The sequence below is a fragment of the Artibeus jamaicensis genome, unplaced genomic scaffold, assembly GCF_021234435.1.
Source record: "Artibeus jamaicensis isolate MK-2021 breed Jamaican fruit bat unplaced genomic scaffold, CSHL_Jam_final scaffold_1964, whole genome shotgun sequence".
Classification (NCBI taxonomy): Eukaryota; Metazoa; Chordata; class Mammalia; order Chiroptera; family Phyllostomidae; genus Artibeus; species Artibeus jamaicensis.
In genome coordinates this window covers 4,798,665-4,812,725 of record NW_026522030.1, presented here as the reverse complement: position 1 = coordinate 4,812,725, position 14,061 = coordinate 4,798,665, and the positions used below count along the sequence as shown (strand labels likewise).

General features: G+C 43.0%; 1 protein-coding gene across 2 annotated transcripts in view; it reads right to left on the bottom strand.

The window, feature by feature from the left end:
• Window positions 1-14,061, bottom strand: part of ASTN2 (astrotactin 2) — an 817,144-nt gene that overhangs the window by 312,085 nt on the left and 490,998 nt on the right. For both annotated transcript variants that reach the window (XM_037154714.2, XM_037154715.2), the window contains exon 12: window positions 7,278-7,444. In XM_037154714.2, coding sequence (XP_037010609.2) covers window positions 7,278-7,444 — 167 coding nt within the window. The remainder of the gene's footprint in view (window positions 1-7,277; window positions 7,445-14,061) is intronic.

Below are 14,061 nucleotides of genomic sequence, written 5' to 3'. Positions count from 1 at the left end.
CATTTTAAATTCCTTGACCAAGATCCCATGAACATTTTAGAAACGCCAGGGTCTTGATTGGGATCTTCTTACTCCAAATCCACTGCCTGTTCCACTTCAGCACAAATAACTCCTTCCACTCTGCTTGTTTTTCAGAAGAGGGAACTGAAAAACATTCTCTGTAGGTCTCTGGGACCTACAGAGAATGGTATTTGTACACATCTCCAAAGCAGAGTATTTATTTATTCATTCGTGTATTTGTTCTGTCACTCATTCATTCCTCAATATTTTATGGAATCAATAATTTATTGACATGTCTGCATTAGAAACTATCTATTTTTAAACAAGGAGGGGAATGAGATCCTAGAAAAAATTAGGAAGAGAAAAAAGTGAAAGGCAAAAAGAGCTCAAGAAATTGCACAGCATATAGACTTAGGTCAATGTCAGGGATGAATCTAAGAATCCTGCTACCAAGGCAAGAGAGAAACAGAGGATTCTTCACTGGTCCTGACACCTCTGAGAAATTCCCACCACCCCGGGGGGGGCATCAGGACCAGGGCCCTCTGGGTCCTAGCAGCTATGATCTGCTACCATATGAACCCACTAACCAATGTCACAGGAGTCGTTCTCATGAAGGTCCTTGGGATGACCCCAGCATGACCCAGAATGCAGTTCAGTGAACCTGTTCTCAGAGAAGGCTCCGTCTGAAGGCTCCCTCATGGGAAAAATTTAGAGTTTCTTTTTTCCCCCCTCTGTGTGCCTATCACAGATGGCTGGCCAGCTGTGTACACTATCATTTATTGTTTTTATTTTTTTAATTTATTGATTTTTTAAGAGGGAGGAAGAGAGAGGAAGGAAGGGAGACAGAGAGAGACACAAAGAGAAACATCTATTTGTTGTTCCCCGTATTCATGCATTCATTGGTTGCTCCTTGTATGTATGTTGACCAGGGATCGAACCTGCGACTTTGGTGTATCAGGACAATGCTCTGACCAACTGAGCCACCAAGCCAGGGAAAACTTAAGAGGTTCTAGAAGAGCAATTTTGAAGGTAATATATTCAAGGATATTCTTTTAGAAAAGAGGGAAGGAAAGGGAAGGAAAAAGAAGAAACATAATTCCACGAGGAACTTCAGGCTAACGTATGCAGCACATTGTATCTACCCGAAGCACTCTAAAACTTATAAGAAACCCTAGTATTTTGGCTAACACTAAAAATGAAAAAAAAAAGATTGCTAATTAAACTTTGTCAAAATACTGACAGTAACATACATCATAATTTCAGGGAAGTTAAATGTGGAAAACATGGGAACTTTAGAATCTATGGAACAAATGTTTGATCGCTGCAGGACTTGTCAGAGCCTTTACTGTCATCGGATACGCTGTGAACCTTCGAGAGGCCCCGAGTGCCGATTTCCCACACGGGCGTCATCACTAAGTTTCCCTTTCTTGTCGCTAAGCAGCTCGTCGACTGGGAACATGTCTTACACTGAGCTTTTGAAAATCTTTCAAACAGCAAAGAACACGAGGTGGTAATGTTGGACAAGAACCTGTTTGACTCGTGGATGTTCTACGCTCACCGTGAGAGGTAAACGGTTCTGTGTTAACTATGAGAGACAAATTCCGCATCCTGCGGTGAGAAGTCATAGCTGGGGCCCAACCCGAAAGCTGGAGAGCACAATAGATCGGGAACCCGAACGAGTGCCCCCACGCCTCTGCATCTAGTCAGTAAGAGTCAAAACTCAAATCGCTGTCTCCATCCTGTTTTCTGCTATTAGAGCAGACTCAGCGTTGGCAACGAAAATAAACAGTTTCCATCTGATGATGGATATAAAATACATATACTCATCTCCTCTTCTTCAAATCACTTAAAAATGACATTAAACAGATAGGCTACTATTTGAGGCTGGACATGCTTTTTGAGCTCCTGTTTTAAAATATGCTCTTATTACATTTTAGTTAAATTATACTTACACACTTTAAACTTTCAGATCAGAAGAAAGAAGTTCAGGATGCCTCCTATCCTGACTGTACCTCTAGGCTGTTTGTGAGCCCTGGCCATTTCCTCCTCTAAATGACCTGAGAAACGCTGAAACTTCAAAAATGTTGATGATGTGCTCGCTCTTTCTTACACAGGCCTGTAGGAAACATCTTTCTTAGCGAATTAAGTCAGGAAAATGTGTATTCCCTTGACGAGAAAACAAACACACACAACCTTCCTTTCCTCAAGCAAGGACAGGATACAAATTTAGCATAGAGTTAAACTGATGTCATCTGGAGACGCTCCCCCATTTCGGGCTCCTGAAACCATTTTCTCACTCACCCTTTCCCTCCTTACAAATGGCTCGGATAGGTGCTATCTTTATATTATACATTCTTTTACAGGTTGGATTTATGTGAATAATATTAACTTCTCTTGAGAGAATTCACGGTATACACCGTGAACACCCATGGTTGCTAGGTAACTTGCCAAGGTCTTAGGGGAAAGTAATGTTCCCTCACCTATAAGATTTCATTCTAAGTGCCTCAGCTTAGCATCCAATGACCTTATCAACCTTTCTCAAATCCGCTAGCTTCTCTCTACCATCTGGGCACCTGTGCTCTATCAACATCAGTCAGGACCCAGTGGGGCTCGGCCACCTGTCCCCAACGCCCCCTTTGCCCCAGGTGGGCACAGGCTTCTGCTCAGTACTTCTCTGCATTCTCAGCATCCCACAAAGGACTGGGCACAGAGCGGGTGAAACAAATCTTAGGTAGATGAATTCCTTAAGTCAACCATTGTGATTTTGAAGAAGTGGGGCGGTGGTGCAGTCAAGCAGTGGAAAATGACAGTGGGGACGCATAGGTGACTCAGGCCCAGTCTCTGCTTGTGAGGCGTTTACAGTGTGACTGAGACCAGACTAGAAATAGGTAAGTCAACAGAGCAGTGGGGCCGCTATACCACGGGGATGAGAAGCACAGGGTTGGCGGGGGGCTAAGTGACCCCAGAGAAAGGAGTCTTGACTCACTTTTGGGGAACTTGACCTGCCTAGGGGCTGATAACCGGGGCAGCTAGCCAGAGGTCCAGTCTACAAGAGGAACCAGTATTTCACGGGAACAAATTAGAACTCAAGGCCAAACGTAAACAGACCTCTCCCTTGCAAGAGGGTCTTATGGGTAGAAATGAAAAAATACAAAGCAAAATAAGACACTAAAAAGTCCTTTCTTTGCATGCCCTAACCCCACTCAATAATTATTGAGCCAGTATTTAAATAGTATCCACTGAATAAAGGAGGTACCCTAGGACCCCGCTCCCTCTCACCCCTGCACCCTCGTGGGGCTCAGAGAAATCTTACTGGAGAAGGTGACGCCTGCACCCACACTTGGAGATGACACAGAGCTGTCCAAGCTGAGGAGCCACAGACAAATGGCCAGGACACAGAGGAGGAAGAGGGGAGATGCAGAGGGAACAATGTTATCAAAATCTCAGAAGCCAAAGCCAAGAGGCCTAATTCAGGACAGAGGAACTGAGCTAGAAACTCAGTCAGAAAGGCCGGACTGGGAAGAACTGCCCTAGCCATGTTAACTAAGGAGCTTCATTTAACAATTTCTAATAAAGCACCTACTATGGGCCAGGCCATATCGTAGGTGTTGGAGATAGAGAGGTAAAGGCGTACAATTTAGTCACTGAATGGTTAAATGAGATGGCTTCATACCTGTGAGGCTAATTGTAACTGTCACTTCCTGAGTGCTTCAGCGTGTCAGCCCTTGTGCATATCTAGTTGCATTTAATCTCCACAATGGCACTACAGTCACACCTGGTTCCACTTGAAAGTGGAAGCTCAGAGAAGTTTAGTAATATCTCAAAACCATACAACTGGGAGTGTATGGCCAGCAGTGACTTCGAACCTGTCTTCACTGACTGAAGCCAGAAGCCTGGGTTTGAATCCAATGCCCCCACTTGCCAGCTGTGTGACTTTGGGCAGGTCACTGAGCCTCTCTGTGCCTGGTTTTCCTGACACTAAAGGGGACTGTAATAGTACCTCCCTTGTAGAGTTGTTATGAGAACATGGGCCAATGTAAACAACACACAGCACAGTCATGGCACAGAGTAGCACTTAATAAGTATCATCTGTTATTATGAACCTGGCTGCAAATGGGTGAATTAAACCTAAAACTCAGGGTCAAAGGGCTTCAAGCAAGTTGAGAAGGTCCTTTTGAAGGAGGGTTTGTTTTTCTTGCTTAATTCAGTAGCATGCCACTTCCTTTTTCTTTTCTTTTAAAAAATTTTATTGAATTTATTGGGGTGACACTGGCTAATAAAATTATATAGGTTTCAAGGGTACAATTCCATCACACATCATGTGCATACTGTCCTGTGCGTTCAAGACTCCAAGTCTCCTTCCATCAGCATTTATTCCCTTGTCCCCTCTTCCACCTCCTCCTCCCCGCTTTGCCCTGGTAATCACCATACTTTGTCTGTATGAGGTTGTTTTGTTTTGTTTTTTTGCTTAATCCCTTCACCTTTTCCACCCAGCTCCCCCAACCCCTCCCCTCTGACAGCTGTCAGTTTGTTTTCTGTATCTATGAGTCTTTCTACTTTGTTCATTAGTTCAGTTTGTTCATTAAATTCCACATATAAGTGAAATCAAATGGTATTTGTCTTTCTCTGATTGGCTTATTTCACTTAGTATAACAGTCTCCAGGTCAATCCATGCCGTCATGAAAGGCAAGATTTCCCTTGGGTTTTGGTTTTTTTTTTTTGGCTGAGTTGTGTTCCATTGTGTAAATATACCCCTGCTTTTTAAAAAAAAAATTTACTTATTTATTACAGAGAGGGGAAGGGAGGGAGAGAGGGAGAGAAACATCAATATGAGAAAGAAACATCTCCTCTCCTTCATGTTCCAACTGAGGCCCAAAACCACAAGCCAGGCACGTGCCCTGACCAGGAATCCAACTGGCGACCTTTCGCTTTGTGGGAAGATGCCCAGCCAGCAGAGCCTCACTGGTCGGTGGGCACTACCAAAGCTTTTTTTATGCACCCACCTACTGAGGATGTACCACCTCTTTAGATCAACTTCTGTACATGTACCTACTAATAGCTTTCATTGTTTTGTTTACAGTGCTCCTAACAAATGTGGCTAACTTCTCGTTTGCATCCTTAATATACAATTTTCAAAATGTATGGGCAATACAGTTGGTTTTAGGAAATCTGGGTTTTATTTTCTTTTTTGTCCTGTTTATCAGCATTTGAACGGACCTCAATTAAGTCAGGGCTACTCCCACCCATTCAGTTTAATTTCGACTTTCAGAGACCTTTCCCTGTAACGAAGGGTAGTGCCCCCTTGTGTCACAGACCTGAAAGCCAAGAGTGAGCACCTAGGGTCACTGAGCAAGTGGGGGGCTATGGTCATTACTATCATTCACTTGTATTTAACAAACACATATCATGTTAACTGTGCAGGGCACTGGTCCACAGGACTTTACATATATTTGTGTATATTGTGATGGAATTAATGCAGTGGTTTTAGTCCTCATAACAACTATTATTATCCCTACTTTACTGATGAGGGCACTGAGGCACAGAGGCATTAAACGATTCATTCAAGGTCACACAACCAAGAGGCTGTACCCTACATTACTAGCCACATGACCTTGGGTACATTCCTTACCCTTCATGGAGTTTTATTAAATGTAGAGTAACTTTGCACTCTTCACAACCATCATTATAGTGAAGTAGATATTATGAAAACTTTAGAGACGAGGACACTGACGGTCAGAGGTCCAGTGTCCGAGAGATTCAGCAGTGGAGAGCTAGGATCAGAACCCAAGTCTACTGATTGCATCCGTCCCCTTGACCATGGTAGTGGGCTATGGACAGAGGGTAGTGATAGTTTCTAAGTCAAAATCACTATCGCTGTCACTGTGGGTTTTTTTACAACAAAAGGTCACCTCCGCCGAAGCACACAGGGAGAAAAACAACGAGGATAAGAACACCTCTGATTCTGCATTCAAGCCTTTGATCTCAGCCCATGTATGATCTACCCAACACTGCTCTGCAGTCCCTTAAGCTGAAGACAGACTGCTGTAAATTCCGGTGTGCATACACTAATTTATTGCCTATTTATTTTACTGATACATATCTAAGGCCTCAGGTGAGTTCCTCCAACACCTGCTGGAAGGCACCTGCAGCCCCAGGTGTAACTGGGGCAGAGAGGGAAACCCTGGAAGAAGCCCCACAAGGAAAATAGGACCCTGCAGATTAGAAACAAGCAGGTGAAACTAATTTTCTGTTAAACTGAAATTAAACCCATACACACTCCTCCACCCACCCCTCCTTTCTGTGAAAGGCAAGACTGGCAAGGTTGTTCCAGGCCTTTATTCCCCTTTTCTATCTTAGTAGGACACTGAGTGTATACTTCGGCGACTAACATTCCCACTGAGCATAGGATTCCTTTTCTGAGTCACAGAAGGTTAAATGGTGAGGACATTTGCTAATACGAAGCTGTCCCCAGAAAAAGAACACAGAAAAGAAGAAGGGCTGCCATTTTCTCGAGTGACTGCTGAGGACCAAACACTGTGCTAGATGCTATGTGTGAAGGGATAATGACCCGAGTCCTCGATCATGGAAAACAAGGTAAACAGGAAGAAATGGTAGGCATTCTTGTCCCACTGGTGGTCAGACTCGGGCCCAGAGAGGGAAAGTGACTTGTCCCAGGCCACTCAGCAAGTCAGTGGAGGCCTGCCCCTTCCTTCTGTCTCAAGCTGACTTTAAAACTCCACAGAGTTCTTAGCATTTGTCTGCACTGTTTCATTTCCATGTCCCCTCCCCCAGTTAATTATCCCTACTGATAAGGGCCTTAGGGGCCGAAGAGGCTAAGCCCTGAACTTGGTGCTGCCAAATTCCTGCAGACCCAGAGTTGAAAGCTGGGACTGGCCTGTGTTCTTAACGCCACACCTGCCCATTTCTCAGTGAAGCCTTCATGGTGCCTGCATTTGTCTCCTAACTACACTGACCAGGCCTGCAGGGGGCGCAGAAGGGGCAGGGGGCTTCAGCAGAAACTAACCCTGACCTTAGGATGCAGGCTGGGCATGCATTGCATTTATTATAATTACTAACCAATTATTTATTCTTCCTCCCAATACCCACCAGGAAGATATATATATTCTTGCCATCTGCCTCTTGGGCTGTGAGGTCACAGTGGTCAAAAAGACCACGCCACTGAAGGTCAGGCCCAGCCTGGCCAAGCTGTCGTTCCAGACATTGGCTCTGCCTCCCCCGCCCCTGTGAAGGAATAGACTGGGCCTTGGGACACTCACCCGCAGAACATGAAGATGGTGCTGGAGGTGGCATCGTAAGGCAAAGGCAGAGTCTGCTGCAGGCACAGCTGCTCACAGCCCCCGTTGAAGCCATCGGAGCAGTCGATGCCTTTGGAGTGGTCATAGCAGCCGGAGCCATCCTTCATGGGCCTCAGCTCCTCGGGACACTGCTCAGAGAGAAAGCGACAGAGGAGTCACGTCTGAGGAGGTGGTGGGTCCATCACGCCCTCTCCTCCCACCTTCTGAAAAGGCACGTGGGTTGGCTGCCTATGAGCCAAGTTCAAAGTTTCCTTTGGCCAACGAATAGCTGTGTGGCCTTGGACAAGTCCCTTTTCCTCTCGAAACGTCAGTGTACCCACCTGTAAAATGGGACTTTTGTCAGTATCTGCATCACAGAATTGTGGGCTGTGGCTCATGCATGGGTCAGTTGTGTAGCAGATATTAGCTGCTATTAATATTGACATTGCTGGGATCATCCTCATTATTGTGATCATCATTGTTGAATAAATTCTGTTGCTATAAAGGTCACTTGCAGAGGCAGCTGGATAATATATCTTAAAGAGCTCCTACCCAATATGAGTTTATATATTTTTTAAATATTTTATTTATTTATTTTTAGGCAGAGGGTAAGGGAGGGAGAAAGAAAACATCAATGTGTGGTTGCGTGTCACATGCTTTGCACTGAGGAACTGGCCCACAACCCAGGCATGTGCCCAGACTGGGAATCAAACTGGTGACCCTTTGGTTTGCAGGTCGGCGCTCAATCCACTGAGTCACATCAACCAGGATTCAATATGAGTTTTAAATTCAAGTTCTTCCCCTTCTCCTGTGTGATCCAAGGCAAGACACTCACCCTGTCTGAACCTCAACTTCCTTATCTGTGAAATGGGCACAGCATCTACACCTAGAAGCTGAAGTCAGAACATGGAGGTGTCCACCTTACTTCAAAATCTGGCAGCAATTTGCTACCCATCACATGTGAGTTCTCTTCCTTCCTATTGTAAATTTGTCTCTTCTCCATCCTAGTGCCTAGAGCCCTAAATGAGGTACCTGCAGACTCACACCAGGAGCCTTCAAAGGCCTCCTAACCAGTTTGCTGGCCTCCAGCCCAGTCTCCTCTACACCATCTTCCTAATGGCCATCGGACCAACATTTTTATGCAGCATCGCTCTCCAGCTTAAGTAAATCAATGATTTCCAAACAACAATGACCTGAGTCTTCCCTAAGCCAAAAGTCAAGGTGCCCAGCCCAGTGATGTGCATGTTCCCCATGCAGCCAAGCACTTGCCCTTTGGACTCTAAGAAACCTCAGTGACCCCAACCTTGAGGGACCGCAGACAAGGGCGTGCCTGGCACCAGCTAAGTGCCCTGTGAAAGGAAGATCCCACATCGTAGGGACAACCAGCTCTTTATTTAATTTAGTTTACCATCATTGGATGAGGCCAAACTCATATCCAGTCCAGCAGAACGGGAAGCCGTTCCAGCTCTTTGTGTTCGGGACAGAAAACGAAGCACTAGGTTTTCATTTCGGTCACCTCGCTGGCATTTCCTGTCCACAAAGATTAACACCCGGGCCCAGCCCTCCCCACCCGTCACTGAGCACAGCTGATTAAAGCGCCCTCCCCGTGTACTCCCCCTCCCCGACCCACTCCCCAGGCCCCCTGCTCCCGACCAACATCAATAACAACACACACACGAATTAATTTACAGAACCCACAGTCACACACAAAAGGTCAGCCCTCTTGGAAATTAAATTTTGCTTAAGAAGAATTCATAATTACCAATGCAAGACAGAGTTCTCCAAGACATTTGAGACTGGCGTCAGGGAGGGTGAGGGAGAAAGTGGGTTATAAATGGCCTTTGTCAAACTGCAGAAAGGTTATAAAACTAGCCACATTTTGTGCTTAAAAAGAAAAAATCAATTTTCCATGTGAGCAAAGTGCTGTACATATTAATACGAGCTCAGAGAAGGTCTCCGCTTGTCTGGGAACAGCCACTGTGAGACGGGAGGGCACCTGGCGATAGGGTCGTTCAGGGCCATTTGCTGGAACTGGGGCTGGGGCTGGGGCTGGGTCTGTGTGCAGAAACTCGGGGACAAGCGCTGGAAGGAACAACTGGCCTTCCCACCACGTAACGGCCAGTATGTGGAGTAGGGGATTACTCACAGTTTTTCGCACCCTCCTCTTATTCCTCGCCACCTTTGTTCTTTAAAAAAGTATGTCCCATAATCCAGGTATAATCTAAACATTTTGCCTGCTCTCACTTTGTTGATCCTTACAGCGAACCTATGAGGTAGTGTGTTGGGCTGAGAATGTTCCCCAAGGTATGTCCCTGCCCTGACTAGGGAGGCAAGAGCAGAGGGCGAATTGATGTGGCCACAAGCCAACAAAGGCTGCAGCCGCCAGAAGCTGGAAGAAATGAGAAAGTGTTCTCCCCTAGGGCTCTTGGAGTGAGGAGAGCCCTGCTGACAGCTTGATCTCAGACTCCTGGGCCCCAGGCTGTGAAGGGACACCTTTCTCTTGTCTTACACCCCCCCATTTCATGGTAGTTTAGTGCAGAAGCCCTAGGAAACTAGAACAGTGCTTTTTGTTTTAAGCTGCTTGATTTGGGATCCTTTGTTACGCAGCAACAGATAACTAATACAGTGAGGTAAATGTACCAAGTGCTTAGCAAAGTGTTCAGCAAATGGTAGCTGCTGTTCTGAGAACTTTGAAGGAACTTAGAATCTAGTTTGAGAGATAAGAAATATATCCCTGTGTGTGTCAGACTAAAGAACTAGTTATAGAACAAGCATGAAGAAGTAAAGTACATTTTGAAAGGAAAGATGAAAACTCTACTCATACGAGTGACTGGGGAACTTCGGAGCAGGGAGGCCTTGGCCAGGGAAGTCTTTGAGGAAGGGAGTGTCACTGGAGCAGAAGGGAGATGTCCTAGGATTCTAGAGAGAACAAGATTAGAGCTTATGCCCAGGCACCAGCATGCACCTGTCCTGTGACCTTGCAGCCGTGGTTTCCTCTCTTTCCATGCGGAATACATCCTGGAGACAAGTATGTGAGGACTGAAAGCAGACCTAAGTTCCACAGAGGCTTTATGACACTAAGCATCTAGGCCAGCACCTCCTCATGGGAATCTTAAAGCCTCTCCTGGAGGCATTTCCGAAAAAACCACCTAAAGTGCCTCGTTCACAACCAGCATGTAACAGGCACTCAAGAAATGATTACGAGAGGTGCATGTTTAATATTTTTAGGAAGCTGCCAAACTTGTCTGGGGTGGTGGTACTATTTTAAAACCTCACTGGTAATGTATAAGCAATCCAGTTTCTCCACATCCTCATTGGTATTTGATGTCAATAATTTTAATTTCAGTCATCCCAGGAGGTGTGCAGTAATATCTCACTGCAGTTTTAATCTGCATTTCTCTAATGGTTAATGATGCTGAACGTCTTTGGTGTTTATTTTCAGTCTGTATACCCTTCACAGTGAGATGTCTCTTGATGTCTTTTCCCCATTTTCTAATTGGATTGAGTTTTTTTAAACTACTAAGTTAAAAAAAAAAGTTCTTTATATTTTCTAGACACTAGACTTTTGTCAGACATGTGGTTTGCAAATATTTTCTTTCCCACTCTGTAACTTGTCTTATCTTCAAATGAGCTTTCACAGAGCAAATGTTTTTAATTTTGATAAAATCCAAGTTATCATTTTCTCTTTTATAGATCATACTTTGGAATCTAAGAACATTTTTGCCAGTCCCAGAGATTTTCTCGTGTGCACACACATGCACGTGTTCTAGCAATGTTAACAGTGTTATCTTTTACAGTTAATTCTGTGATGTATTTTGATTTATGAGTGAGACTTTTGAGGGATGCATGAAAGCTAAAATTGCTTCTAAATGCATAGGTCTTGTTGGGTCTTCTGTGCTGTTCCATGGATCTCTGTGTCTTTTCTTCCACTAACTTCACACAGTCTGGATTATTGAAACTATGTTAAGTCTGAAAATAGAGTCAACTGATTCCTTGTACTGCGTTATTTCTCAAAATAAGTCTTGCCTATTCTAGTTCTTTTGCCCTTTGATATAAATTGCAGAAAAATCTTCTCTGTACCTAGAAAAAACATTGTGCTGAGGTTTTGATAGGGATTATAGTAAACCGTTACGTCGATTTGGATGGAATGGAGATCTTCACTATGTTGAGGCTTCCAACCCATGAAAACCACGCGTGTCTCCATGCATTTTTATCTTTTTTTATCTCTTTCATCACCATTTTGTAGTTTTCAGCATCCATGTACTGTTCACAGTTTGTTAGATTTACATCTAGGTATTTCATTATTTTTTAGGGACTGCAGGTAGTATCTTTTTGATCTCAGTGTCTATATGTTCATCGTTGGTATACAGAAACACAATTGATACTTTGTGTATTTTTCTTATATTCTGAGACCTTGCTGAACTCAGTCATTACTTCTTGGGATGTTCTATTTAGACAAACAACTGATCTGCCAATGGGGGTGGACTTCTTTCTTTCTGTAGGCCTTTTATTTCCTTTTCTTGCCCTGTAAGTTATAAATAAAAGGATAGATAACCACGCCACCTGTGTCCCACAAATTTTGTTATTTTTTATTTCTTTGAATTCAGTGTTATTTATTTCCCTTAAGACTTCCTCTTCAACCCATGAATTATTTAGAGGTATGTTGTGTGGTTTCCAAGTATTGAGAGACTTTTCTGATATCTGCCACGGTTTTCTACTTCAATTCTACTATGGCAGGAGAACACTCTGTATGGTTTGAATTCTTAAATTCGTTGAGACTTTTCCTAGCCCGGGCTATGGTCTATTTTGGTATGTGTTCCATAGGCACTGAAAATAAGAGTGTGTATTGTTGTTGCTGGGCAATGTGTTCCATAAATGTTAACTAGATCCTCTTGGTTGATAATGTTGTTCGGTTATTCTATAACGTTGCTAATTTCCCGTCTGGTTGTTCTGTCAGTTGTGGAACGAGGGGGTGTTGAAGGATCCAGCTATTAATGTGGACTTGTCTACTGTTTCCTTTAAGCTCTGTTAGGTTGTACCTCACGTATGTTGCATCTCTGCAGTTTGGTGCATAGACATTTAGGATTACTATACATTCTCGGTGGATTACCCCTTCGCGATGACATGATGCCCCTCTCTGGCACCTTTCTTTGTTCTAACGCTGAATTTATCTGACATGACTATTGCTTCTCCCACTTTTGTTTGATTTATATATGTCTTTTCCTATCTATTTATTTCTAACCTGCCTAAGTAGTTATAGGTGAAGTAAATTTCTTTTAGAAAGCATAAAACCGGGTTACTTGAACATTTTTAGGATGTCATTTTGATTTACGGTAGTGTTTTTGAGTATATGTCTTTATGCGGTTTTTAGTGCTTGTTCCAGGTCTCTGTAACTTGTCACCGCCTACGGGTGTCATTATTGGGCACTATTTTTCCTAACTGTTCTTTCTTCCTTCCTAATGTTCCCAGATTCCTTCTTTAACTATTTCTTTTCTTTTTGGAAAACTTTTTTTAGTTTGTTGTCCTTTTTTCTTTTTTAGAGTAAGTCTGAGGACCACGAATTATCTTAGTTTTCTTTCACATGAGAATGTTTTGATTTTTTTCATCACTAAAAGATATTCATTGGACATGGGATTCTGAGTTGACAGTTCTTTTTTATTCAACACTTGAAAAATGTTTTGTCACTTCCTTCTGGTTCCACAGTTTTTCATAATTCCGGTCATTCAAACTGTCTTTCGTACACCAAATGTTAGGTCTCTCTCTTTGTATTTATTTATTTATAACCCTCACCCAAGGACATGCTTATTCATTTTAGAGAGAGGGAAAGGGAGGAAGAGAGAGAGGGAGAGAAACATTGATGTCACAGAAGCATCAATCGATTGCCTCTCTTAGGTGCCCCAACTGTGGACCAAACTAGCAACCTTTTGGTTTATGGGGCAATGCTCTACCAAACTGAGACACATGGGCCAGGGCATCTCTCTTTTTACTTTTAAGATTTTCTTCTTGGAAAATGAAAAAAGAGTTTCCGAAATTTGATTATGATGTGTTGGTGTGGATTTGTTTGTGTTTGTCCTCATTGGAATTTAGTCAGCTTTTTGAATCTGTATGTTTATGTATTTTGCCAAATATGAGAGGTTTTTAGCCATTTTTTTCTTCGAATACTTTTTGAGTCCTACTCTCTTGCTTCTCTCCTTTTAGGATGCCAGTGACATTTTTTTTTTTTTTTTTAAGTTCCACAGGATCTCGAAACTGCATTCATTTTCTTTTTCAGTCTATTTTCTGTTGATGTTCAGAGTGGGTAATTTCTATTGTTTTATCTTTAAGTTCATTGACTATTTCCCCTATCCTTCCCACCTGCTGTTGAGCCAATCCAGTGTTTTTTTTTTAAAATTATTGTATATTTTCAGTTTGTAATTTCCATTTGCCTTTCATTTATATCTTCTATTTACTTTCTGAGACTATTCTTTTTTCATTCATTTTTGTGCTCGTAATTGCTTGTTTACGCATTTTATGATGGCTATTTTAACATATCGATCAGCTAATTCTAATATCTCCACTACCTTGGTGGTGATATCTATTGATTGTTTTTCTTTTTAATTCTGTTATGGATTTCTCAGGTTCTTCGTATGATAAGTGATTCTTGGTGGAAATCTGGGCATTTGGGATATTATGTTTTAACTGTGGATCTTATTGAAATCTTTTTTATTTTATCTGGTTTCCTCTGACATGGTCCACCAGGAAAAAGAGGGAGGCTCACCTTGTTATT